The sequence below is a fragment of the Perissodus microlepis genome, chromosome 15 (genome assembly GCF_051167445.1).
Source record: "Perissodus microlepis isolate ML-2025 ecotype Zambia chromosome 15, ASM5116744v1, whole genome shotgun sequence".
NCBI lineage: Eukaryota > Metazoa > Chordata > Actinopteri > Cichliformes > Cichlidae > Perissodus > Perissodus microlepis.
The window spans coordinates 14,543,960-14,571,665 of record NC_140475.1 but is presented as its reverse complement, the minus strand read 5'-3'; the positions used below and the strand labels follow the sequence as shown (position 1 = coordinate 14,571,665).

General features: G+C 39.2%; 2 protein-coding genes across 12 annotated transcripts in view; both read left to right on the top strand.

Moving 5' to 3' along the window:
• gphnb (gephyrin b) overlaps window positions 1-4,632 on the top strand; it is a 111,619-nt gene extending 106,987 nt beyond the window's left edge. For 8 of the 10 annotated variants that reach the window (XM_084953807.1, XM_084953808.1, XM_084953805.1 and 5 more), the window contains 7 exons: window positions 225-346; window positions 525-612; window positions 808-881; window positions 1,016-1,083; window positions 1,205-1,308; window positions 2,697-2,793; window positions 3,289-4,632. In XM_084953807.1, coding sequence (XP_084809933.1) covers window positions 225-346; window positions 525-612; window positions 808-881; window positions 1,016-1,083; window positions 1,205-1,308; window positions 2,697-2,793; window positions 3,289-3,422 — 687 coding nt within the window. In that variant the 3' untranslated portion in view covers window positions 3,423-4,632. The remainder of the gene's footprint in view (window positions 1-224; window positions 347-524; window positions 613-807; window positions 882-1,015; window positions 1,084-1,204; window positions 1,309-2,696; window positions 2,794-3,288) is intronic. The other 2 variants (XM_084953806.1, XM_084953813.1) reach the window with 1 other exon arrangement.
• An 884-nt stretch (window positions 4,633-5,516) lies between these two features.
• On the top strand, window positions 5,517-26,944 carry pals1b (protein associated with LIN7 1, MAGUK p55 family member b). Of its 2 annotated transcripts, none has more exons than XM_084953801.1 (14): window positions 5,517-8,134; window positions 11,054-11,535; window positions 13,337-13,545; window positions 16,353-16,430; window positions 19,168-19,287; window positions 20,131-20,292; window positions 21,298-21,375; window positions 21,468-21,651; window positions 23,133-23,201; window positions 23,285-23,356; window positions 23,918-24,079; window positions 24,331-24,533; window positions 24,811-24,921; window positions 25,966-26,944. In XM_084953801.1, the coding sequence occupies exons 2-14, from the start codon at window positions 11,208-11,210 to the stop codon at window positions 26,140-26,142; spliced, it is 1,953 nt and encodes a 650-aa protein (XP_084809927.1). In that variant the 5' UTR covers window positions 5,517-8,134; window positions 11,054-11,207; the 3' UTR covers window positions 26,143-26,944. The 2 variants fall into 2 exon arrangements, with proteins under 2 accessions (XP_084809927.1, XP_084809928.1); XM_084953802.1 differs by lacking the exon at window positions 5,517-8,134 and adding an exon at window positions 8,149-9,444.
• Window positions 26,945-27,706: the final 762 nt, after the last annotated feature.

Sequence of the window (27,706 nt, the reverse complement as noted above, 5' to 3'; positions counted from 1 at the left end):
GGCATGTTAAATATAGTAACTACATGACTGGGTACAAAAAGAAAAAGTTTGCATAAGGATTATAATATTGTCTCATCTTCCAGCAGAATAATTATTTCTTTACTTACCAGACCTCATTGCAGATCAAAAAGATGCAGAACGATTTATTTAATGATTTTCATAACTAATAATAAAAGACTGCCATCAAATAGGAGTTTCTAACATGTGATTTGTTTGGGCGATAGCTTCTGAATCCAGAAGATGACCTCCATCCTGGAAAGATCAGGGACAGCAATCGCTCCACCCTGTTGGCCACAATTCAGGAACATGGCTACCCCACTATCAATCTGGGCATCGTGGGAGACAAGTATGCCGTCAGATCTTGCCTCTGCCACAGTTCCCTTTAGCTATGCTTTTGTCCTTTTAATAAGCCCTGTGTACTTATCCAAAGATAGGCCAGTTTTCTCATTTTCTGTGATTTCTCTGTCCTGGGTGTCGCGGGGGGGGTTGACATTTGTATGTATATGTTTGTCTGTGCCCTGCAGCCCCGATGACCTTCTCAACGCTCTGAATGAAGGCATCAGCCGTGCTGATGTCATCATCACCTCAGGAGGAGTGTCTATGGGAGAGAAGGTACAGTGGCAGAAAGTCCAGTGGTAGAGTTGTGTTGTACTGACACCATGTGGTAGCTGATAGCCAGACAGCTGAGCTTCACAGTTCGTTTGAGTTCATTATTTTATGAAACACATTTTTTGGAGTACTTATTCTTCATGTCTGTTGAGTATTCTTAAGGATTTTAATTTTCTTTCTTTCTAACATCATTTTTAGGACTACCTTAAGCAGGTGCTGGATATCGATCTTCATGCTCAGATCCACTTTGGTCGTGTGTTCATGAAACCAGGGTAAGAAAAAGAATCCGCTTCAAAAGTGCTTCACAAACAATACATACAAATGACATGCAGAAGGAGTCATGTGGTATAAAATGACAGCCGGTGGAGAATTTAGAAATTATGTTTGTTTTTGTCTTTTTTTCCAGTCTCCCAACAACATTTGCCACGTTGGACATAGACGGTGCTCGCAAACTAATCTTTGCCCTCCCAGGTAGTGTGTGAAGTTGAGAGAAAGAGTGATTCACTCCGCTGTTTGCGCAGAGATGTTACTCACATATTTCCCCCCCATGCTTTCTCTCCTCGCCCTCCTCTCTCTGTCCCCCCGTCTGTCCTAGGAAATCCCGTGTCTGCTGTTGTCACCTGTAATCTTTTTGTCATCCCTGCCTTGAGAAAGATGCAGGGTATTTTGGACCCCAGGCCCACCATCATCAAAGCGAGGGTAGGACACACAGGGCAACCGGGACATCCTGACTTCATCGCGTTCCCAAGTGCAAAAAGTGTCCTTTGCTCCTGTGAGGGATGATTCAAAGTCGCTGTTGTAACAAATAGGCTTTAAGAGTGTCGATGCAATCAGCTGCAACAGAGAGAATATATAATATATGGGGACATTTACAGTTATGTTTATACGTAAAAAACAGGGTGTATTATTGCAGCCCGTTGCAGCCATGATTTGATATAATTTTCATCATCTGCTTGATACATATTTATGACCACAGTGTTTTGCTCTGATTTGGCAGAGGAACCAATCACGGCCCACACTGACCCGAAGGCCTGCTCCCCGGTCATGAATATTCATAACTGTAGAGTGAGAAAATCATATCACGATAATACACAGTGAGCACACACAGCCTATGTCCCCAACTACCATCATGGAGTGAGCAATCTGGTCCCCTGCCATTATGGGTGCTATTCAGGGTGCAGTGTTACATCATTTGCTGTTATAAAGCAGTTAGAAATCAACTTGAACACATTACTGCCACTTAGGGGTGCAAATGATGGCCTTCGCCAGATGTAGCCAGACAATTTCCCAAAGCAGATGGCATCAGACACAGGTCAGATAATACTCTGAGAAAACGTTTCCTTTTGCCAGCAAACTTAGATCATCTTTGAACTAATGTATTGTATTAAATGTGTTTGGCAGAATTTTACCCAACTTGCTTCCGTTTTGTGACAGTTCAGATCTGGATTTTTGCCATTAGAAGATTTGTGTGTGTACATGTGTGTGTTTAGCCTATAGACTGTATATAAAAGATGGCTGTGGCTCTGACGATGACTGCACTCTGTTTTTTAGAAGAGGCCATATTTGGACGAGCCTGGTTTTTTCACTTCTGCTAGGCTTTAAATTATAGCCCTGTTGGAATTCACTTGGTAAAGCTAGGCCGTCTATTGTGTGGCATTTAAGAGCGAGGAAGGTTGTTTATTATTCAACTTCTGGGACTTGGTTGAAAATTAAAAGACATGCTAAATAAACATGAAGTGTGATTGAGTCCAAAAGCTTGTCCAGACCAGAGTGCACAGGAAAGTTGGAAATAAAGTCATGCATGTTTTAGATTGTGGCTTTCATCAGCATCTTTAGCATTTTGTAATCAGTGTACGTGAACATCTGAACTCAAGCAAGACTCCTGTTGTGACTTTTGTCTTTGTGGTTCCAGGTAACAGTAACATGAGAGCCAGATGGATTCCAAGAAATTGTCTGAAAGCAAATTTTGCATTTTTTTTCTCCACTACATTGGGTGTATCCTCTTCAATTTCATACTTCAAGCACAGTGGTGATTAAAAAAGGGTGATGCAGCATTAGAATTTATGTTGTGTGTTTCTTCACTCTAGTTGTCTTGTGATGTGAAGCTGGACCCTCGCCCTGAATACCACCGCTGCATTTTGACATGGCATCACCAGGAGCCTCTGCCGTGGGCACAGAGCACAGGTACAAAACCGGCATCTGTGGGGGGAAAATAACATTTGAGCACAATGATAAAATAACACTCATAGGTGTGGTTAGTTTTATAGTGATTTACAAAAATTGTGTTGTTTTTTAAACATAAGTGCAATCATTTAAGAGCACCTTAAATGATCAGGACTGACAAGACTGGCAGCAGTTTCTTAGACGAGTTTGAAGATCAGCATTTCGATTCCCAGTCATGTAAACATGTGATCATTTTGGCCGTTTGGTATTCGTCAGAGTGGAAATAATAAAGAGACTTATCAGTGTTCAAAATCTCTATATGGAACACGGAGCAGAAGTAGACATGATTCCATACTAGGCTCGCCTCAGGGTTTCTTTGATTTACTGCAGGTGAAACTACTTCAAATACATGGTTTCTGTAGTTTTTGAATACTAGCCAGTTTGGCAGTGGAAAAAATAAAAACTGCTCTTTTTAACAGCAATTATTGTTTTCCCTCGTCATCTTTTCTGATGCAGGGAATCAGGTGAACAGCAGACTGATGAGCATGCGCAGTGCTAACGGGCTCCTGATGCTACCTCCGAAAACAGAGCAATACGTGGAGCTGCACAAGGGCGAGGTGGTCGACGTCATGGTCATCGGCCGGCTATGATGTCATAACGGAGGGACGGAGAAACGGCGTCACATAGCGAGGGAATGGGTGGTTCACGGTGCATGTCCACATATCATTGACTATTCTGTAATATGCAACGGCACAGCTAGTTTTTATTGATTTGGATAACGTTGAGGTATAGTCAACATCTTGATCACAACCTAGATACATATGAAAAAACTAATTTAAAAAGATTATAGTATTTCAAACAAAGAAAATATAACTTTTAATGAAAAAAATCTAATTATAAAAAGAGATTTATTCTGTAATATATTATTATGATTATTCTTATTATTATTATCATTATTCTTATTATTATCATTATTATATTAAGGCAACTTTGTTCCTTTCATTGCAATTGCTTTGTGTGTTCAATGCTAGACCTTATCTATAGCAGTAGCATTTTAATAGACAGCTGTAGGTGCCTGCCAGGACAAAAAAAAGAAAAAAAAAGAAAATTATTATTTTCTCATCTTTAGTGGAAAAAAAAAATACTCTGTTTTATGAAAATAAAGAAAACACCGAGGAAGGCTCCAGATTCCCCACGGTGCTCAGCTAAGAGGAAGAGGGGGGGGCACATAAAGGCCACTTCCTCTTTGGAGTGCCCATCAAGGTGACACTTCTGTTTTTCTCTCATTAGTATGCATCATAATGGCTTCACAAAGAGCTTTGCTTGTTGTTTATCTTGTGAGTCTTGTTTATGTGCGCAGTGCCAAATGCCTGGGCAAGGAAGAGGCGGTGTCGGGGAGGGTGGGGAGGGGGGGGGGGGGGCACACCCCAGTCGGCCCAGGACCCTAAAGCTTCCTTATATTCATGGTGACCGGGTGTAAACTCTGTCCCAAACCCCACCACGGGCGAGCTGAACCTGGGAAAAATAAATCTTTTATTTGATCAACTATTTAAGAAAAAAAAATGAAAGAAAAGAAACAGCTTCTTTAAGTGCTGACAGCCTTTTTAACCAACTTCACAAAAAATGTACAGAAAAAAATAAGAATCATATTGTACAGATATATGTGACCAGCACTCCTAAGGAAATTATTAAGCAATGAGGAGACATTGAACAACGCTGTACTATAACATTTTCTGTAATGAAATGAAACTGATGAAAGAGACTACGATAATAAAAATCCTTGATCATTATGTAAAAAAAAACAAGTTCTTGTTGGGTTTCCTTTTTTTTTTAAAATAAAATATATCTAATGAAAAAGCAGTGAATTTCTTCATTGGGGCTAAAAGTAGCGTGAAGGTTAGAGGAGTGTATGAATGAATCAAGAGTTTACCAGCCTTAACAATCACTGATCATAACAAGAGGGACTCAGTGAATACAGTTATTAAATGTGGATTTGACTAAATCACAATTTCTGTTTAAAGATTAAAAAGTGGTGGTTCATTTTTTTGGTTTGTGACTTTTAACTAAAAAAACCCACAATTTTAGGGTCCAAAGATTTTCAGCTTTCCACTATTTTACAGTTTTTCTATCCCTTTATTTTTCTCATCCTCCTTAGGAGTAGCATGTAAAGTTGTTAAAACTAGGGTCTGTTTTTTAATACTGAACTAATGTAGTTTTATTTATATGAGTTTGAATGGACATTGCTGTGCAAAATTTTTGAGTCCTTGCTCATTTCTTAACATTTTACTTCCAAGGAGCCAGACTTCTTGTAGTGGTCTTGAGCAATAGTTCTTCAGGCTTTCTGAGGGGATTTCAAAGTCTTTCTTCGGACACTGGCTGATTTTTCCTTCTTTAAGCTACTTAACTCTGACCTGTAAATCATTCAACAATATCACACCTAACTCGACAGATGAACCAGTGTTGTGGCTACACATATCAGAAAACTTATCAAGGAACCAATTTTAAATTGTATCTATAGGCACGTCGTTACTAGCAGCCTGTCACAAGAAAAGATTTATTTATTCCCATTTCTTTACTTGAATCTACAAAAAAATGACATAAAGAAGAGGAAAAAATCTAACACATAACCTGAGAGAAGCATGTAGACCTTCAGTGTATCCATCTGCTGTTCACTATCCATCTTGTCTTGAGGTTTTGTTTGATGCATAACTGGATAGTCAGTCATGGCTTGTTTTACCCAAAGCCCAGACCTCAAAATTATTGAAGCAGTGTGGGATCATCTCAACAGAGAAAAGAACAAAAGGCACCGAAATTCCAAAAGAGAGGTTTGAATGTCCTTCAAGAAGCCTGAAAAACTATTCCTGAAGACTACTTAAAGAAATTATAAGAGAGCTTGCTGATCTGAGTGGATACTAATGGAAAAGGGGCTTAAGAGAGGCTGTGGTGAGAAATAAAAGTGATCATACCAAATATTGACTTTCAAGCTCATTAGAATTATACCAACTTGGTTTGGCTCATATACTGCATTTCCATGTATGTTTGCGCATGTTTCAATAAATCACTGCATCTGTTTCCCATTTTCTTAGCATATATAGAAAAAATAGAGATGGCTTTGGTTTTTTTCACAGTTTAACGGTTTTTACACTGTTAATTTTTTTTATTTATTTTTGCGGTTACTTTTTTAGTACTTCTTTTACTCACTGCTCCTTAGATAAACATGAAAAAATCAGCTGCATTGGAAGAGCCTAGGAGGTTTTAACTGTCTATCTTTCTAGGGAAGCTAAGTATTTAAGAATTGGGAACTGGCAGAAGGGAGCCTAACGAGGAAAAGAGGTTAAGCACAAAAGTGTCAGAAAGGATTAACCAAATAGAAAGTACGGCTAGAAAAGGCAGCTCCTGGCTTCAGTGGAGATATTTCTTAGGCAGCTTGAGATTAGACAGTTTCTCTTCTTCTCAGCAAGGTAAAATGACAGTAGATCCAATTAGCTTGCAATGAATAATAGTACTGTGACAAGAACTTAGTTAAAGTCATCAATGTGGATGTGTGTAAAATGTGTTGAATGTAAGAGGATAAGAGTGAAGATGACGGCAGGAATAATGGCGCTTTCTTCATACCCTCAAGTGCAATGACTGTGTTTATTCATTAGAAGATATACATGAGTGTCTAGTTTTTGTAAATACATTCAACTAAATTAGGCCATTTAGATTAAAAAAGACAAATGAAAGGACTCATGATCAGTCAAAGCCTCTCTGAAGATACTAAGTTGTTGTTTGAACCTTTTGAAAAAGCTTATAGAAAGTAATATTATTATTAGGAGGAGAATAAGGCAGTCCTCCAAGTGTGATGCAGCTTCCTCTGTGATCTTCAGTCACGCACATCCTGGTTTTCTTCTTCCATAGCATTGCAATACTTGCAGCAAATTCCTACAGGACTGTGTCTAGACTACAGCGACCAAGACTTATTTTTATCATCAGCACATGTATATCAACATTATTTTAAGAAATTCTTAAACAGAGCCATTTCCACCTACTTTTTAAACCTTTATATTATGTTTCAACTTCTAATGATGGCCATCACCTGGAAATAATTCTGTGTTGTGCATAATTTTATACAGGCTTCCTTAAAATTAACTGTGATATTTTGTGATCTGTGGATGTGCTGTCATTAATTCCGTTTTATACTACTTTATACTTTGGAGGTAATTATGCCACTTTTACTTCACTAAAAATAAAGACAGGTTAATTTACAGTTAGCTTAGACTTTTAGAGCACATTTTCAAGAAATGTAGTCACAAAATAAATTATATAGCGCTTAGAACTAACTTGACTTTTACAGGCTGCGGCATTAAAGTAACGCTCACACGCTATAGTCTGCGAAGAATCATAACAATGTCATTCTGAAACTGATCACTTTTTTGAGTGGCCTTTAATTTTAGCGCTTTATGAATGATGTTTCATATGTACTCACAGCCGCTGGTCACTTTTTTAGCTACATCTGTTCAGTTTCTTGTTTATGCAAATATCGTATTACTCAATCACATGGGAGAAACCACATTTAGGCATTTAGACGTGGTCAAGCCTGCTGAGGTTAAAACCTTGCATCAGATTGGGCAAGAAATGGAGCATTATTTGCGAGTTTCCAATACGAATTTGGAAGAATTTAAAAATACAGTCTCAAAATGAGTGTTTTCTGAAACTATCCAGTTTTATTTCTGTTTATATTCTAAAGGGTTTCACTTTTTTTTCATTTATAGTGGGAATTATTAAAAATAAATGCATTTCTTTCCCTAACTGTTGACATTTTGTGATCTATCATGTGATTAAAAGATATTGATCTTATCTTTAATGTAAGAACAAAACGAAACAGTAATTTAGAACCTTGCTTTTCTGTCATGCAGTCTGCACATTTGCACACAAGTGAATAGTTGTATGTATAAACACAGCATTTCAGCAAAGAAAACAAAATTAATCTTATTGTTGATTCCAGGACTTTTAACAGGGATTTTATGGGGCAAATTTTCACTCTTACTCACTGCGTCACTGATCTAATCGGCTTCAAGTACATGGTGCAGTTCGGCAGATTGGGGGTCATTACGTGCCTGACAGGGAGGGGGCGCTGTGGGGCGCAAGTGTTGCCACGGAGACGACTCAAAACAACAAGCGCCGTTCCACAGCAATGGCCACAAGTGTTCCCGACTGTGCCCGGACAAAACTCACAGCAGCGGCTGAACGAGGTTCTGTGAAGACCGGGAGACACGTCTTCCTTATCCTGCTCGTACTTGTGTGAACAAATCACACGTTTTCTGAGCGACGGACAGTAAAATAATACGAAAATCTCATCCACTTCGCTCTTTTTAAAGCGGTAAGTACACCGAGTTTGTTGCGGGACAGTTACCGTTAAGCTACGCAGTTAGCGGTACCATGCTACTAAGCTAAGTTCCTTGCTATTGTTACGTTAGCGCTTAAACACTGATTAAAAATCCAATTTTACACTTTTAAATTAGGACCGCTGCTTATTCTATGCGGATGTGGTACTGCTTTGTAGAAATGTGCTGCTACTTTTTAAAAGTTGTACCAAACTACAAATTAATGTTTCAACCCAAATATGTAATATTTAGACACTGTAACTCCTTACAATTTGCCTGTTCCAGCTATCATGTCATATTTATCATATTCATATTTTCATTGAATTATGGATACTATGAACTGAAACTCATTTATTTTATTTTATTTCTACCTTTGTTACTAACAAGACAGTTGGTGTCTCATTGGGAGTAGAAAGTAATTACAAGTGCTTTAAGAGCATTCACTGTGCAAATTTTAAAGTTACCAATTAACTAAGAAGCATTTTTGTGTCTTTATTTGCCTTTATTAGACATTTCACAGTATCTACTGTTAAGCTGGAATGGTACAAGCCCATTTCCCATGTTTACTAGTTATTATGAAATCATTTGTAAGGCCATATAAAGAGAAAACTAGCCGAGAAAAAGCATGCCAGTGTAGGGTGCTATCCGCATTTTATAGTGAGTTGTAATACCTTATCCTCGGAGCAGGCTTTAACACTTTTGTTGCAAAATTATTATGTGCACCATGTTCACTTGACATACATTTTTCAGGACTTTTAAACTGCTCTCAGTAAGTAAATGCCTCTGTAGTTGTTGTCAACATACATGACAAATATTCCAGGACTTGCTCAAAGCTAATTTCGGGGTGATAAGTTTAGCGGAGCCATAGTCTGAAAAACTAGGAATTCAGGGTGATTCACGATAACGTTTCCTATTTATTTGTGTGTGGTCATGGGATGTCCTCCTTCATGATGTTATTTTGTAAGGGTTTTATCTGTTTGGTGTTCCACTGTCACCTAAATCTTTTAGTAGGTAGGTGAGCTGATTTGAGCCATTTATCACTATCTAATTTGGCATCAGTATTTATTTTCCCAGAAATATTTAATCCCTTGAGCAAATATCTAACTGGAACCAGTTTTTTTTGTTTGTATTGTCTTACTTGCTTATGTTTAGGTGGGTGGGTGAGTGGGTCTGTGTGCGTGTGTGCCCATTTATGCTCAGTCTTCCACACAGGTATCCTGTCCCCTCCCAGCATCCCTCCCACTTCTGCTGTGGCCACCAAGCTAGGATGAGATCCCATGCTTAATTAAGCCCTTGGGAACAGATGGTACGCTGGCAGTCTTTGCTGTTTGTTAGCAGTACATCGCCACTCTAAACACAGCTAAATGCTTCCGTGAGGGAGGGGTTTGAGAGACAAGGCAATAGACTGCCAGCTGTAATTAGCTTTGAGAAGTAGGTAAAAGGGGGGGGGGGGAAGATTGCCATGTGGTGATGGGTGATGTGAGTATATGACTTACTACAAAAGAGAGGTGGCATTCAGCAACAGTTTTTGTTTATATTTATTTTATTGTTGCATGTAAAGGTTGTCTTAACTGCAAAGCCTTTGCAATAAGGTCAGGTGAAAGCTTTCAAAATCAAGCTTTCAATCCTGAAATGTATTTAAGCCATAGCTGGTTGTATTAGCTATGCCACAATATGGTATTTACACAAACACATTATGTAAGAAATCAAGACATGGTTTTGGATTTCTACATGTCCTGTATAAAACACTTTCACTACTCACTTATTGAAAGTTTTTTGGGGGGTTTTCTCATGAATTGACCAAAGCTTCATGTCTGCTGTACTACCAGAATCAGATGAATGCATGTTACGTCCTTAAAAGTAAATAAAGTAGCAGTTACTATGTACGTATATGTAACAGAATAATGGGCACCCATACATACAATAGAGTTGATTAAGTTTTTCAGGTGAGCAATTAGGGATAAGTGTAAACAAGCAAATGGCTGGATGGAGCTGCACTCAAGGGATTTTAATTGACTAAGGTTAAAAAGCCTTTCCTGTTAGGAGTTAGATTAGTGGTGAGACTGATGAGAGGACGTAGGAGCCGGTGCTGGCACTGATCAACAGGCGACACAAAGTCTCAGCATGACTGAAATTTTGCAATGTGAGTAATTTGAGACGTTAAAGAACTTCAACATGACAAGTCTAGGCTGCTGAAACATCACAGATTCAGTATGAGGTTTACATGCCTGAGCAAGTTTTTTAGTAACAGATTTATTCAGGTTCAGACGGCAACTTCTGAAACTGCTACTTAGTAAAATGGCCTGCATTTGTATAGCGCTTTTCTAGTCCTTAAGGACCCCAAAGCGCTTTACACTACATTCAGTCATTCACCCATTCACACACACATTCACACACTGGCGATAGCAAGCTACATTGTAGCCACAGCTGCCCTGGGGCGCACTGACAGAGGCAGTCTAAAACAGTCCTATAACATATTCGGTTTACTGCAAAGTTAAGGTGAGGGGAAAACGATTTGAGAAACTAAGTACGAAATCTTTGCATATTTAGTTTGAAAATAGGTCTAAATAATAAATTAATATTAAATAGTGTGTTTAAATCATAGTTTATATTAGATGATCGTAGACTACATTAATAAGGCTTGCAAATGTTTCTATGGGTGTATTTTATTTCAAGTGTGAACAAATAAATGCTGAGAGCATATAACAACAACAACAACAACAAGAAACAAATCAAGATTTTCGTTGAAACATTTATTTATAAATTAAGTGACACTCTTTTTAATTTACAATCTGTAAAATTATAGAAAAAGTAAATGTGCTGGCAGCAAAGACCTCAAAGATATTTTAGAATTAAGCATGTAAACACTTAGAGGAAGTGTTTTAAACCTTTGAAACTTTCTGTTTGAATTCCAGGATGACAAATTACAGAAAAAGGGAAAAGGACTACATCTTCCACTGCTTCAGTATGGCCCCTGAGTTGAGCAGTCTCAGCATCAGTCCCTCCTAACACTCCAGCAGATCTCAGGAAACACTGGAGTGCTTTGAGCGGTACACTGCTGCAGCAGGGATGATCACATCCCATATGAACGGTTATGTGCAAGAGGCCTCAGGCCTGATCAAGAGCCACAGGGAGAGGGCCGTGGACTGTCCAGGGGATGAAAGCAGCCTTGTCAAATCTCCACAGTGCAGTGCCCACATGGAGAGGATCCAGCATTACCAAGAGGAGCTGAGAAGAAGGAGGGAAGAGGACAGCAGGTTGAAGCATGAAATTGACCTCAACTCTTCCCTAAGGCTCAAGAAGCTGTCGCAGAACCCTAAAGTGGGCATTGACAATCCCACCTTTGAGGGAAAGGAAAAGGTCACCAAAGACACATGTTCCCTGGATTCTGTAGTCGGTGAGTTAACAGGTGTGAAGTGAGAGATTGCAGTGAGGAAGACATGCTTGAAAGAATGGGATGTATGCATACTTAAGAAAAAAATTAGGTAAAACAGAAAGAGTCAAACTAGTGACTAAACAGTGAAAGGGTAAATTGAAAGATGTTACTAAAGATGGTTGGTTTGGTGTCACTGATGTCCAGTTTCCACTGATTAGCTGAACCCAGCACAAAATTCATCATCATTTATTTATATAGCACTTTAAAAACACACCTGGTAGACCAAAGTGCTGTACAATACAAATATAAATATAGTAATAAAATAACAGAAACCAGACATAGCAATAAAATTAATAAAAAATAAAATAAAAATTCAGCATTCCAGGAAAAAAATGTTGTTAGAAGAAGAGTGTATGGCATAATATGAGCGCACCACTATGGATCAACATGTTTTTTGTTTGTTTATGTTGAAAAAAGTGTCTTTGTTATATTTTCTATACAGTTTAAAGATCACTTAAAGTCATCAGTATATAGCTAAGATGCACTCAGTGATCATGATTTATGTAGTATGAGCCTTATTTTAGTGGGTAAAATACAAATTGTTAAAGTAATTTTTTTCAGCCCATACTCTAATGTATTTATAACAACAACAACAACAGTAATAATAATAATAATGAGGATAATATTATTTTTTTATCACAGCTGGACAGAAACAGTGTGATTTTCCTGGGAAGTAACTTTCACCGGGTCTTCAGGGTCTTATCTTTTTTTTTTCACAGACAGTGCCTGTGTACCTTGACCTGTCTAAGACTTTGGTTTGACAGAGCTTTGCTGTGGTATAATAAAGTACACACAATATTCTGTAGGATTAGTTAAAAGTTTCTATTATTTCTTTACTATATAAATACTTCAGATGATATTGGTGTCAAGCTACTTTTTAGCACGTTCAGTTATAAAATCTAATTTCAGTCAGTAGTAAATAATAATAAACATTACTCTAGACTGTAAACTATTTCATGAACGTTGTCCAAGAAAATGTGAAGTGAAAAAAAAAGGATGCTACAAAATGTATTCTTACTATCTCCCATATTAAATCTCCGGTGTAAACACTGTAGCAACTACTGAACTGAAACAAAGGTTGACTAAAAATAAAGACTCATAGATAACTAGCGGCCTGGGAGCAAATTTCTGGACCTCCACAGCAAGATGTCTAATTATTGTTTTGATTTTTGCTCCCAAATGTTTTCTTATGCCATGACTCCTGAAGATTGCACTGCTAATCTTAAAATTTTCTGCCTTCTTTTTATATTTTCATTGCACTGAAAGTAAACAACTATTCATTTAGCAGAAGCATACTATGTACAGTATGCATGGTGGCTTTGCAGCAGAGGTGGCTATTACCTTTGAAAGCAGTGGAGCAAAATTAGCTCTAGTTCCACTAAAATTAAAGTAATTATGCCTCTGAAAATGATTTAAAAATGTCTAAATATCAACATATTTTGTACATGACTTAGAAATAACATGTTTTAAGAGCAACAGACAGCTTGTGTGCTGCAGTACTAAGGTTGTAGATCTATGTGTGATATAGCTAGAGATTACCTTGGGCCAAATACAGAATGTGCTAGTGGAAAACTTTGATATACAGGTATAAGACTTAGAATTTAATTGCAGTAAGAAGCTATGCTGCCAGAAAAGTAAACCTAGAAGACAAACAATGAGGAAACTTTTAAACTTAAAGGACTAAAAGCTAAAGTCCTGACTTTTCCTTGGCATTGCCTCTGTACTATTGTTCCCCTACTCACTGTCTGTGATTCTTTCTCAGAGCTCGAGGAGTTGCTGCAGACTCTGAAGTGGGTGCAGCACTGCTTGACTGATGCTCAGAGCCAGCAGGATGTGGAGCTTATAACGCAGCTCCTCACTAAGGAAGACTTCAGGACTGCCTATTCAATATACAGCGCTGTGTCTCAGCAGATGAGCAGAGTCAGTCCCACCTCCCCCCTTACATCACAAGCTCAAGACCTCTGCCTGGAGGTATGTGGGATGATCATTTTCTAGTTGTTTGTTACGGCTGAAACATTGGCAATACTAATATATTTGCAGATGAAGCTGTCCGCAGTCTTGGGTTGAGAATAATGAAGCCCTCACTTTAATTATTTGAACCACGTCACAAAACCAGTTTTGTACCTCATTAGTCCAAGGGTGGCCTCTGCAGAGGTTGCATTTTATGCATAAAGGCAAAAAGGCACTCGGGCTGCAATTCCTAATTCCTAATTCCTTGGACCCTTTCAGTTTATATTTGCTTTCAAAGCGCATATGTGAGTAAAGCAACTGAGCAAACTCAGTGAAGCGTGAAAAATCTTTGCTCGAGGTGATGATTAATTCAACAAAGCTGCCCAAAAGACAGCCATGCCAGTCTGAATAATTATGAAATGTAAATTGTCTTGCGGTTAACAAGGTGAGTCAAAACAAAAATTAGGGATATGTGAGATCCAGGCTGCGCATAAAAATTGAGTGAGCTGCCAACAAAAGAGATTCAAGAACGTTAATATGACAATTAGGTTGAAAAGTGGATGATGTGACAGGGAAATAAAGGAGGAAGGTGTATTTCAGGTTATTTGTAAATATAAAAAATAATGAGTGTTTTTTAACTATTTTTTTTATTTTTGATATCTTTCATCGGGTAGTTGCTGTTTTCTATTTAAATAACAGTTTACAGTGCCTGCAGAGCTGCAGTACAGAAGGTGACAGAGAGCAACAAACCAATTCAATCTTTAGGTTTGAGTAGGTGGTAATCTGCCACACCTGAATTCCTTGTTGACAAAACACCAGCTGGTCTCTGCTGAAGCAAAGCAGCAGTAATTGATTTGTGTCCCAGCAGAACTGAGCCTCTGCACACAGTGTTCAAAATAGAGCCTGTCACACAGAACAGACCTTGTAGAAAGACTGAAATTCTGATGTGGTTTGCCATGAAACACATAGAAGCTCTATATCTGTGACAAGTTACACCCACAATAGGCACTTCATTAGGATTAGTGTCAGCTTGTGATAGGTGTAACATGAAAGAATGTAATGGAGACTTTTCAGGACATTTAGACTCGTTCAGTGTGATGTTTAGCTGATGGCTAGATGTGTAATAGTACAACTTGTGTCAACAAAACAGACTGTGAGCTGTGTAGAGTTCATTCAAAGGCCAGCAAGCAGCACTGCAACAGAATTGCTATTCCAGTCATGACAGGAGTGGTTTGAAGATAAAGAGGCTGGGTGTGATGATCTGTTTTGCCTCACGCACACAGCACATTGTCTTCCCTTCCCTTCCTTGTGTACAGTAAATCAGTGTGCGCACTCATCCGCCGGGCCAGCTCCCGAAGCGCTTATCAGTGCATTAAAGTTTGAGCTGCAGCATGTCTAAACTAAGTGGCTGTTCTGTGTGACACTCACTTTGACCACTGGGTAAACTAATCTCTCGGCAGCCCTTGATGCTGGCTGAGCAGTGCAGCGCACTGCGGGAAGGAAGCCAGGATCTGGGCGGCCAGAAAAAGAAACTCCAGCAGCTTACAGCAGCGTGGGCCGCGGCGCCGCACCACTAAGGGGGGGAAGGGAAAGTGCGTCACCTTGTTAGTGAGAGCTTTGATTAGTGTAACGGATGAACTAAGCTCCAAACAAGAGAAGAAGGGGAAGAAACAGAAGGCCAAAATAATTAGCGATTATTCATTGAAGAGTCCAAAGCCACAGCCACTGCATTGTTTCATGAAATTACAACACAAGAGCCAAAGGATTAAAATGGAACAGAGAGAAAGAGAGGAAAGAAAGAAAAATGGAACATTTTTTGACAAGCTGGAAATCGACCAGAATTTTGACATGCTGCCGTTCAGATCAGGGATTTTCCAGTCCCCAGTGCTTGTTAAATTTGGTGAAACACAAAGTTCGCACATTATAAACACAGGATGAAACTTGCATTTAACAAGACTGTATGTAGAGCAGTTTTCTGCACGGAATTCGAACTCCTGCTGTGAGTTACATGAGCGGTTCCAAATTAACTCTGTGTGAGGGACCTATGTTTGTGTGCACTTTGAAAGATATACTTTTCCCCCCCAAATGTTTGGAATTTCTTGTGTTATACATAGATCACTTCAAAAATGTTATTTGTCTTGCAGTTTTCTTGGAAAACATTTCTTCCATGCCACAGGCTTGTTACCAGAATGTGCCACTAGCATGGTTTTTATGGTGTACGTGGGTTTAGGATGGGAACAGTTTAGCATCTAAACTTCATATAGATATTTACAGTATGTACGTTTTGGTACCCAGACAGCAAAACAAGTGAAGGTCACAAGATGAAAGAGCTACATTTGTAAAATATGATACAACAGGACAGATTCATGTCCATGACAATGGTGATAGTCATTAGTTGAAACCTTTCATGCACATTTTACTTATATATTATTCATCATAGCGTTCTACTCCTATGCATAAAAAGTTAGACCCCTTAGCTGTACAGTAAGGAGAAGACCGTGGAACTATCAAGTGTTTGCTTTCAGATGTTAAACTGTGAAAGAAGAACAAACCTTGTAAAGTTAGTAAATAGGATACATAATTATCCTTGAGGTCTACATTTGATATCTGTTAATTTGATAAAGGGGGGATTTAACTTTCTAACTTTACTTGGATTCTTGTGACTTATTAGATGACTCAAAAGTCATCTTATAAAAGATTAAGAGGTTGATTGTCCCTATTGTGTTAAAAGTTTTTAATTAGCCGTTGACAGTTTGTTCTGACTTGATGCACTGTTTATAGCTCTTGACAGAATTATTTTACTGTGGTGTGTCTCTGTTTCTCTTCAGGTACAGAAGATTCTCCAGTCCAGCCAACATAAGGAGGGTTTAGAGCTCAGAGCTCTGCTCACCAATCCTCATCTCCAGGTCAGAGATCAGCCTCCCAGCCATGACCTCTCCTTACCCGCAATTTTATTATAAGGCAGCACCATTGAGGCCGAGAAAGCCTGCAGAACCTTTTGGGCCAACTCATTTATTTAGTTAGTATTCTGATAATTTCACAACTGGAAATATAATTAATGTTTTACTGGACTCTTTCCAAAAGGCTAATTGTTTTTCTTGCACCTTCCACTAGGATGTCAGAGGTCCTAGTGGAAGTATAGAATATGCCAATAAACCATAAGACTTGGCTGCCTACCAGCTCAGAGACAGTTGGACAGTTTTACATCTCTGTTGCTGTCATATGCACTTTATTAGAAGGTGAAATAGGGCCCTTTCTCTTGAATGAAAGATATAGAGGTCAGGCTCTCCATCATTACAGCCACAGGGTTATGAAATGGATGGAATTTACTGTTTTGATCAAGGACACTTGGCCAGGGTGGATGGTTATTAAAGACCTTAAATCCTCTATGACATATTAATTCTAAAACTGTTATTTTTAGCTGTTATTCAGGGTGTGTGTGTGTGTGTGTGTGTGTGTCAGGCTTTTTTTCAAGATCAACTCGTTCCTCAAGCAGTTTAAATTAGCCATTTGGTGTGTTGTTCATCCACCTCCTTTAAATTAATTTTTTAAATTCAATTAATTTTTTAATAAAGGTTGTGAAAAATTAGGCTTGTTATGCTAGTTTATTTTTTACACATTTTTATTGAGCACAACCATAGGTTTTAATAGAGATGTGTAGTGTTGTTGAAGCAGTAGTGTTTTGGTGAGCTTTCCTGCAAGGAGTACAAACACTGAGCTCAAGCTTTAGCACTTTATGCTCATGTGTCCAAACACTCCCTCCTCCGGTCTGTTCAAGTTGCAGAATATACCATCACTTTCTTTGACATGTCAGTCCTGCCCATCTCCACTCCCACCTGTTTTGAGCCAACCACCAACCCAGTATCCATATGTAGTCTCCAGCGGGGTATTTACTCATCAATCATATTTGCAGGGAGGGATGAGCTCAGAAATTAGATGCCAGCCTCTAACTATGTTTTGCCGCTGTAATAAATCATTTTAAACTGGAGTTGTCTCACTGAAATTAGCACTAATGATGTCAGACAAATTGAATTTGTTTAAAAAAAAAAAAAAAGGACCATTCTGGCCCATGCCTACTTGTTATGAAGGGACACTTAAAATTTAAACTTAAATGTGGCAATATGAGTTTAGGTATATGTCATTTGTAAACTGGTGAAATGCTGTATCTGTCCTTAAATTACGCATATGTAATTTTGAGCAACCTTCTTGTCAGACTGCTTAAAGAGCTTTTTTTGTCCACTGTTTGTGACATGGCTACAGATCAACATAACGAGGTCCGACTTGTCCATAACCCGTGTAGTAATGACCTTACAGTACACTGCCAAAGGCTGCTGCTGGCCTAGCTGACCAACTGGACAATTAAGATGCTCCTCTCTTGTGTGCTGCTTTTTGCATCTTTACAGAAACATTAGCATTGCAGTAGACAAAGGCCACTCCCACAGCTCTGTTTTAAAAGAAAAACAAAATAAAAAAACATTACACATTCTGCACCCTGCAGCATTACATTGGGAGTTTTGTTTTAAAAAATTGGTGTGTCAACGTGAAAAGAACAACAGAAACTGCATTTATTTGATGCTGCGTGAAACTCTGCCTTTGTCAGTTTAGACTAAAGTGACTCCTCTGTAGGAAAAAATGAAGTCACATTATCAGGCTGTCATCGTCTATTAGTGAGGCACTAAAGTGAGAAAAGACCCCAGGTGCGTTACTCTGCTATGATTTTTATGGTTGAGGGTCTTGACAGAGGAGCGCCACGGGGTCTGATGTTTGACCCAGGTGACCGTGTGAAGCATCGCAATCTCCCACCCCCGATGCCGGTTAACCCCTCCACTGAGTTGGAACCGTGTAGCCGGCAGGGGCAGAGTGATGAGATGTGAGCCTGCCTTGTGGCACAGAAATTGGAACAGATTATGCTGGTTTCTCTGCAGGGAGCAGAGGCTCACATGAGTCACCCTGTAGTACAGGTAAACAGCTTCATGTGAAAAACTAATAGAGACATGTGAGAGAGGAGCAGGGCCCCCTCAAGTCCCCTTGTCTCCCTCTCATTGTTTTCTGGGACACCGTTTCCTCGGGAGCAGTCCAGCTAAAGGTGTTTGATGATTGATGGCCGTGCATTTTGACTCCTAAATGCAGGGGAGAGTAAGACGGATTGCGTGTATGCCAAAGCTTAGCCCAGCCTCTGCTCTCTCAGGTCCCCTCTGCTGCAGGATAAAGAAACTAATTTGGGCCGACGGTTATTAATCGTGGGGTATCGAGCACTTGTCACATTAAATGAAGTGAAGGAGCAATATCTGTATTATTTCTGGCTTAGAGGTGGGTTTGCTGACTGGTCTTGTTAAAAAAGATAGGGTGGCAGGATGCTTCTGCTTGCAGGTGCATGTCAAAGGGGTCTGGAAACTTGTTTGGTATCACTTCGTCTTTCATCATTTTACATTAAAAAATCACAGCCGTGAAGAATTTGATTAAAACCGTATAAGATTTATGATAATTTTATTTCCCATGTCAACTGCTATAGAACGCAGCATCCTTTGTTTCTTCTCAAGTCCTCATTTATTCCTTTCACACTTTATTTTTGTTCATTACATGTTTGTATATTTCTGCATGATCATACTCTTTCTCTACAATATATGTGTGTTTGCATTGCAGGCACTGATGCAGGCCCATGACAGCGTGGCAGTGCAGGAAATGGCAGAGGAAAGTGTGACCCAGTACCTCGGAGAGACGGTTAAATTAGTGCGGCTGGAGAAGGCCAGAGACACTCCACTGGTGAGATGTCATCTATTTTTTTTTTGGTTGTATCTGCAAAGAAAGAATGAGAAACATGGTAACAAGGATAGTCAATCATAATTTATTGCAACTCAACCCATAAAAATTAGCTATGTCATAAAAATGCCTCACCTGATTTCATTTTTGCTAGTGTTCCTTCAAGATTGTCTCCTCGTATGTCTCTGCGCTGCTTCTTACTTTGAGTTCACTGTCTGAAAGTCTCATTCTGACCAGTTGCACATGTGCATCTGTGATTTCATCATGGATTGTAAACTGCTTACTTTCAGTAGCGTACATCAGCTTCTCTGTCAACCTGACCCTACTTCAGTAGAGAAGAGAACAGATACCAGACGGTAGTTTTCAGTTGAGCCTACAATACCACTCCCAAAGGTGGCTCATCATGTTAGGAATGCAAGCAACGTATACTAATCCTTTTAATATTAAATGTAGAGTTGTACTATAACATCCTTTGGCCTCTGAGGGAGAATAGCTAGCAGAAATTACTTAAGCCATGTCTTCATGCACCAGTACATAGTCATCATTAACTACCTGCCCTAGCTCCCACATATGGTTCTCCTTTGACTCTGGTTTTCTGTGAAATGAGGATGGAATTGGAAGGGTTGTTGCATTCAAACTGTGGAGGAGAATGAGTGCCTGTCAGCCTGAGTGTCACATATCCAATGGGAATGGATTGGACATAACAGTGGTGGTCGCATTTCTTTGTATTCACACCCGTTCCTCTCCTTGTGTCTTCAGACTTCTGTCTTTGCTCAGTGTAAGGTCTTTTTCTTGTTATGCCATCTGTACAAACTTTGTAAGTGTGTGTCTGTGCGTGGTCATCAGGGTGCAACAGTACGTAATGACATGGACAGTGTGGTGGTGAGCCGTGTTGTAAAGGGCGGAGCAGCAGAGCGGAGTGGCCTCCTCAGTGAAGGAGATGAGATCCTGGAGATCAACGGGATTTCTATCCGTGGGAAACACGTCAATGAAGTCCACGACTTGCTGGTAATTTTAAGTGCTCTTTTATTTTTCACAGCAGTTTGTTTTGTTTTGGTTTAATAATGGCACAAAGTATTTCAATACGGTGACGTGAAAAACTATTTGTCCAATTTCTGATTTCGTTTTTTGAATATTTGTCCCCCATAAATGTTAAATTAATCTTAAACGTCAGCTCATCAAACAGATTTTAAGATCAAAAGTTAATCCAAGTAAGGATTACTAAGTGTGGCTGAATTAAAATAATTCTGCAAAGAAGAAAAGGCAGAAATTCCTCCACAGCGATGTGACTTATTGCCAGTTATTGATTACAGTTCTTGCTGCCAAGGGTGCCGCAACCAGTTATTAAGTGGGCAGATTTTATTTACCTTAATAAATTAAATAATCAAAAATAAAAACTGCAGTTTGTATTTCTTCAGGTTATCTTTGACTACTATTAACCCTTTAAAGCCAAGCGGATCATATTTGATACTTTTAATGTGTTTTTGTGAGTTTTTGAGACTTCTACATCATCAGTGTGACTTTTTTTTTTTACCCCCAAAAGATGATAGAAATTGCATGACACACTTTTAATTACTAAATTGCGAAAATATTATTTATGTAGCAAATGTTCTTCAAATTAAAACTCATATATAGAGATTAAAATTTGATATATTTTTATATATTTTGTCTAAAGGTTCAACAAACACTCCATTATCAAAAAATTAAAGCTTTCTGACAGGTCTCTCATGATTCAGGTTTTAAAGGGTTAAAATTTGTTTGATGATCTGAAACATAAGTGTGACAAATATGCAAAAAAAACCCTAAGAAATCAAGAAGGGGACAAATACTTTTTCACAGGTATATGGAAACCTGGCCATGTTGTAATGAACATTCAGACTGCTGCTACCTGGACACTTTGTTTGTAACTTTAATGTCACAAAGGGCATCGGGATATATATATAAAACAGGTATCTTACTTGAGATGCTGGTTGCAGTGGGTTTCACTCACTATGCAATTCATGTTTTCCACAGCAACAAATGCATGGCACTCTGACCTTCCTCCTCATCCCCAGCTCTCAGATTAAACCTGCCCCGCACAGACAGACTGTGGTAAGTATTTTACGGTATGTGGCCGTATGTGCGTGAGATGGCCTGTCTGCATGCGTGCAAGAGTCCTTCACAATGTAAAACCCTGTCGTCAGATGCACGTACGAGCGTACTTTGACTACGACCCGTCTGATGACCCCTTCGTGCCGTGTCGAGAGCTGGGCCTGTCCTTCCAGAAGGGAGATATACTCCATGTCATCAGCCAGGATGACTCCAACTGGTGGCAAGCCTACAGGGATGGAGATGAGGAAAACCAGCCCCTGGCTGGACTCATTCCAGGTAGAAGTCAGACCGGAGCTGAATGTCATTATGAAGTTTATTGCTTAACAAGGACAGATAATAACTGCAAGGACATAATGCTGCATAATATTTACAAATACCTATAGTTGTGATGTCATACACACAGCATGGAGTAATAAAAGACATATAACTATATTTAAAAAAAAAACCCACATCATATTATATTTTAAAATATACATGCTGTTTTTTAATACCTTTTGCAATGCACAAGGCTCAAATGTGTAAGAGGAGGAGCAGTAAAATGTTATTTAATGTTAAGCTCCTGTTTTGGTATGAGTAGCTCTTTTTTATTTATTCTTTTCTCTATCCCCTCACACCCCAACCATCCGTGGCAGATGGCTGCCCCTCCCTGAGCCTGGTCCTGTTGGGGGTTTCTTCCTGTTAAGAGGGGGTTTTTCCTTTCCACCATCGCAAAGTGCTTACTCATAGAGAATGTTTAATTGTTGGGATTTTCTCCAGAATACTGTAAGGTCTTTGCCTTACAGTATAAAGCACACCGAAGCTTTGTTGTTGTTGTACTTTGGCGCTATATAAATAAAACTTAATTGAATTGTATTTATTTTTGTGGTCGGGTTAAACGGTCGGTCAGTAAGCACAAACAAAATGCTACGTGGAAATGTGTACATTAAGATATGAAATTATATAACTTGGGTAGATTTGTTGATTATTAATCATTACTAGATGTACTGAGTATCATCTATAATGGAAAAGCAACACAAAAAACTGGAGCCCGTATATGGATATATGCAAAGCGAATACTATTTGTAGGGTTACATGCTTAAAATTGCCAGAAAGAATAACTGTGACACTGCCTGTAGCGTACACACATAATTAATTCACATCGTGGTAACAACTTCTTCTTTTTTTTTTCTTTTTTGCAAGAGCTTATTAATTCCAAAATGGCATATTTCTGAGAGATGATACATGAAATAAAATCTTTAATAGTTAATGCATGGGCTACATAGGAGAGCTTCTTATAAAATAATGATAAGCCAGTAATGTGCTCGACCCCTTCTAGTAACTGGAAACCCAGTCTCAGAAGAGTACTTGAAAGTGACTAATAGCTAATCTGGCACTACTACCCTGGCAGGAATCAGCATCCATCTGGCACGTCAAGCAGATTAAAGCAAACACCTGAGAATTATTTGTGATTACTTTCTGACCTAGGCCTTGTTGTGGTGGGACGAAAGAGAGGGTTAAGCACTGGAAATGGAAAGTGGGCCATCTTTTTGTCTCCCCCTCTTTAGGTAGAGAAAGAAAAACAATAGTAGGCTTGCAAAAGCTTAGGATTTGTAATATTGGTGGTTTCTGGCCACTTAGTAATCGTCCAGTCTAGGCACAAATAATGTTCCAGTATAATATAAATTGTTTTTAAAGGGTTTTAAAGTACAATACAGTAATGTCTGTATTTATATAAATTACTAATAACTGTCTGTACGTTCTATCTTTTTTTTTTTTAGGTAAGAGCTTCCAGCAACAGAGAGAGACATTAAAGAAAACTCTAACAGACAGAAGTCGAGAGCAGCAAGGTAAGAAGAAGTTAACGTGCTCAGTGTGTTTTAACAGTCTTGTGATAATTTGCCTTTTAAAGCAAATTTCTTTGTAATAACAGGGAAGAATTGGTACCCAAAGAAGAGTAAGAAACAGAGGAAGAAGAGCACGTCACAGTCCAGCAAAAGTACAGGTAAGGCTTTCTTCTCTTGTGTCGCTCTTCAGTGGTTTGAGTAATAATCCCATTTAAAAGTGGGCTCTGGTTACAGTCTTAACCCAGTGTCGCTCTGTCTTTATCACACGTGAAAGACCACTTCGGCACCAGAGCTGACACGTCTCGTCTTTCTCACTTCAGCTTGATCAGACTTGGTGTGTCTCCGGTCAGATTAGTCCTACCCTCACAGACAGGATCAGAGGTAGCACGAACAGGTGACCAGCAGGTGCCTAAATGGCTTGGAGGAACCTGTGCTGTGATTGGCTCACACATAGAAACACAAATATTCACTAAGTAGCACACATACTGTTCTAATGAACCTGATCCACGGCTAAAAGTGGCAGACTGTGAGCCATGAGGGTCAGATATGAAGCACTGTGGAAAAAAAACTTTACTCAAACACTGTAAATTTATTGATCTCTTAATCCCATGCATCTTTCTATCCTCCACATAGAGGTCACAGGTCAGCCCAAGAGCTCAACGTAATTTGGTATGTAGGTCAGGGATGTTTCAATAACCCCTCCCACGCTGTCTCCTCAGACTACGATGACATCCTGACCTATGAGGAGATGTCACTCTATCACCAGCCTGCCAACCGCAAACGCCCCATAGCTCTGATCGGCCCAACAAACAGCGGTCACGATGAGCTGCGCCGGAGGCTTCTTTCCATCGAACCCGAGAAGTTTGCTGTCGCTGTTCCACGTAAGTCTCCGCTTGGTCAAAGCAACAGAGCCCAGAGCGAGGCGACGTGAAATGTTAATCACAGACCTCAGATGATGAGCGGAACGTGTTTCTGGTGTTCAGTAAAGAAGTGAAACCATTTAACTTATCACATAATGCACAACTGTTTGTCACACAGATAAATAAATAAAAAAAATAAATATATATATATATAGACAACTTAAAGCTCAGAAAATGTAAAACAGTTATATCTGTCCTTCTTAACGGCTCAGATACAACCAGGAGCCCGAGGATACATGAGCGGAATGGGCGCGAGTACCATTTTGTAACTCGTTCTGCCTTTGAAGCTGACTTGGCGACAGGGAAGTTCATCGAATCGGGGGAGTACGAGAAGAACTTGTACGGCACCAGCACAGACTCCGTCCGACACGTCATCAACTCTGGACGCATCTGTCTGCTCTGCCTACACACAAGGGTAAGAGACCTCGTTACTGTCCAGACACTAACATGTTAATTACAAAGCCCGTTAGATCCTCCCTCATCTGTGATCTTAACCACTGTGGCCCTGCCAGAACATAATGACCCCTTTTCATTTCCTCAACATAAGTCTTAATCCTGTCTAAGCCTGATCAAAGCTGAAATAACACATTTGAAGACACTGTATTTAATCTGTTTTTTTTTTGTTTTTTTTCCTTGTGTTGCTCTTTCCATTCATTTTGTTTCTTTGTGCCTTGATTTTTTTCTTCTGTCAGTCACTGCGAGTCCTGAGATCCTCCAACCTTAAGCCATATGTGATCTTCATAGCTCCTCCTTCTCAGGAGCGACTACGCACCCTGCTGGCCACAGAGGGGAAAACACCAAAGGTAAACGCTGACCAACTCAGAAAAGAAAACATAGTTCAGGCAGAGCAGGGAATGACCATTATTTACTCACATATATTGCATAAAAACTGGTCTCTAACTCACAGAATCGCCATGAGATGGTAAGAAAGCCAAACCAAACAAAAGTGAAATTGTGTGTAAACACAAAGGCAGACAGGGGCATTGTTTCATCAGTCATGGAGAGCAGTACATAGTCCTGTTTATAAATTGCATACACTGTTAGCTCAATTCCCAATCCCAGCTTTAGTCATGAATTAATCTGGGTAATTTTGCTTGTGAAAAAAGACTCTTTAGACCATAAACTCTTAGACACAATTGTGACTAAAGAAGTTGAGAGAAGGAAAGGTGTTTGGTTTAATGGTCTCAGAAACAACCAAGCCCAAACAAACGCTTTGTGACTGTTTGTCTGTGAAAAGCGCTTAATTAATAAATAAATTTTACTCACTTTACTAAATAAAATGACATCATCACATCATCGGCTTTTCAAAAGTCTGTCAGCACAGCACCGGTCTTTGAAGTAGTGCCGGCCAAGATGATGATATAAAAATAAAAATAAAAAATGGATCAAAAAACAAAAACAAGATCTCATCCTTTTCATTTATGTGTTAACTTATAGAGAGAAAAGAATTTATAGCATCACCTGAACAGAAAGGCAAATCAGTTTTATTCTTTTATGAAGAACAAAAGGTGATTCCATAATAAAACAAAATGCCTTTTTTAATTATTTTAAATTTTATCACACTATTTTTGACTTGAACTTCATAACAGACTTACTCTTAAAAAAAAAATGTGTGTACACATGGTGTGAAGTACACATGACACATTCTTATAGATCGCAGTTAATATGTGGGGAAAAGTCCCAGGCACGTTTTTATGTGTGTACATGTATTGGATCCAAATTTAGATATAAAAATCAGTAAATAAACATTGCCTCTGTTCATGAAGACTGCTATTGAGAATGAAGACACGTGATAATAAGAGTCACTACTGCAGTTTCTTGAACTGATGTCCATGTCCTGTGCACAGCCGGAGATGCTGAAGGAGGTGATTGAAAAGGCCCGCGAGATGGAGCAGAATTTCGGCCACTACTTTGATGCGACCATCTTGAACGTGGATCCAGACCAGGCTTTCCACGAGCTGCGCAGGCTGATAGATAAACTGGACACTGAGCCCCAGTGGGTGCCCACGTCCTGGCTGTGTTAGAGGTCACTGTGTCCCAGCACCATGAGTCGAAGGACGTAAACAGAAGACTGGAGAGCGAAAAACGAACCAAGGACGGTTGGTAAACTGTCACTGGAATTTGACTTGCACATTTTCCTCGATTGTAGAGGAGGTGATCGTTACAGGGATGGACTCAATTTTAATCTTTGATTTTGTTGTCGGTGTGTGTGTGTCTGTCGGTGATTTTTGTTTCTCTGTTGATCTCAGTTTTATGCAAAGTCATTTATCAACAAAATAGAACCATTTCTATTCTATGCTTAATAGCTATTTATAACTGTACATACATGTTTTCTAGACCAAAGGATCAAGTGTTTTACTGTTACAGTTTGTGTGTGGGAGAGTCTTTATGTGTTGGTTTTTAATTGACTCCCTAATGAAGCAGCAGATCAGAAACTCTTTAGGTACCAAACAGTAGAGAAGCATCAGTGCTTTTTGCAGGGCACCGTCTTCCACTCAGAAGTGCAGGAGAGAGATCTGCTGTAATCTGCACAGTTTGGAGGTACTACCATTGTCAGTATTTTATTTTGTGTCTCATTTTATGATTTTTACGCTGTGATAACAAACCACCGTAGCTGGTTGTCGTTACAAACAGTAATGCTGCTAAGTACTGCCGAGTTTCTGGTTTTGTTTTTTTTGTTTTTCTATCAGTATTGATAAGAGCTGTTATCCGTTAGTGTGATTCCAACAAATACTGTATTGATTCTTTGCAGTTCATTTGCAAATTCATAGGCACAATTTTGTGCTCATGAATTGTTAATAAAATAAAACACATGTGAACAAGTCACATATTTTGTCTGGCTTTTATATCAAAGAGAAGGTTTTCTTTTTATCTTTTCTGTAGTTCTGAGTTTTCATTTCAGTTCAGATTCCAGGTTTGGTGGTTTGAGTTTAGCTTTTAATGTTTGAGAATTTTTAGTTTTTGTTTTCAGTGTTAGTTTTATTTTTTATATGGTTATATTTGGGTATTTGTCAGGACAAGATTTTTCAGAAGTTCAGAAAATATACATTGAGCAGCCACCTTGTTAGATACACTTGTACCTGGTTTGAATGAATGGTCTAAACCAGTGGTCCCCAACTTTTTTGTGCCACGGACCGGTTTATGTCTGACAATATGGCCTTTAAGGTGTGGTGGATAACTACAACAAAATAAAACCAGTACCAGAAAAAGATTTATTCCTAACACATGAGAAAAGACCCAGGGAAACCGAGTTAACGATAAAAACCCTGAAAACCATAAATTTCACACCCGAGCCTCAACTCTCGCGCCTGTTACTGGTCTGTGGCCCTGGGGTTGGGGACCGCTGGTCTAAACCACTAGCTACTTGTCAGGGCCAAGGTATGCAGAAGAGCATCTCCGAATGCACAATATATTGAACCTTGAAGCAGATGGGTGACAGCAGTAGACTATCAAACCGGCTGCAGCTAAGAACAGGAAGCAATAACCATGTCCATCAAGGCCATCAGGCACGTTTACAAAACAAATTTGACCAAACTGGCAAAAGACTTATCAGCATGCTAGATTTTTTTTTCTTTCATAAGTTTAGAT

Excerpts from the sequence above, each read along its gene's own strand:
- pals1b (XM_084953801.1), top strand. The coding sequence starts at position 11,208 with ATGATCACATCCCATATGAACGGTTATGTGCAAGAGGCCTCAGGCCTG. Across the intron at positions 16,431-19,167 it reads TCACCAATCCTCATCTCCAG|GCACTGATGCAGGCCCATGA; the intron begins GTCAGAGATCAG and ends TTTGCATTGCAG. Across the intron at positions 21,376-21,467 it reads CCCCGCACAGACAGACTGTG|ATGCACGTACGAGCGTACTT; the intron begins GTAAGTATTTTA and ends CCCTGTCGTCAG.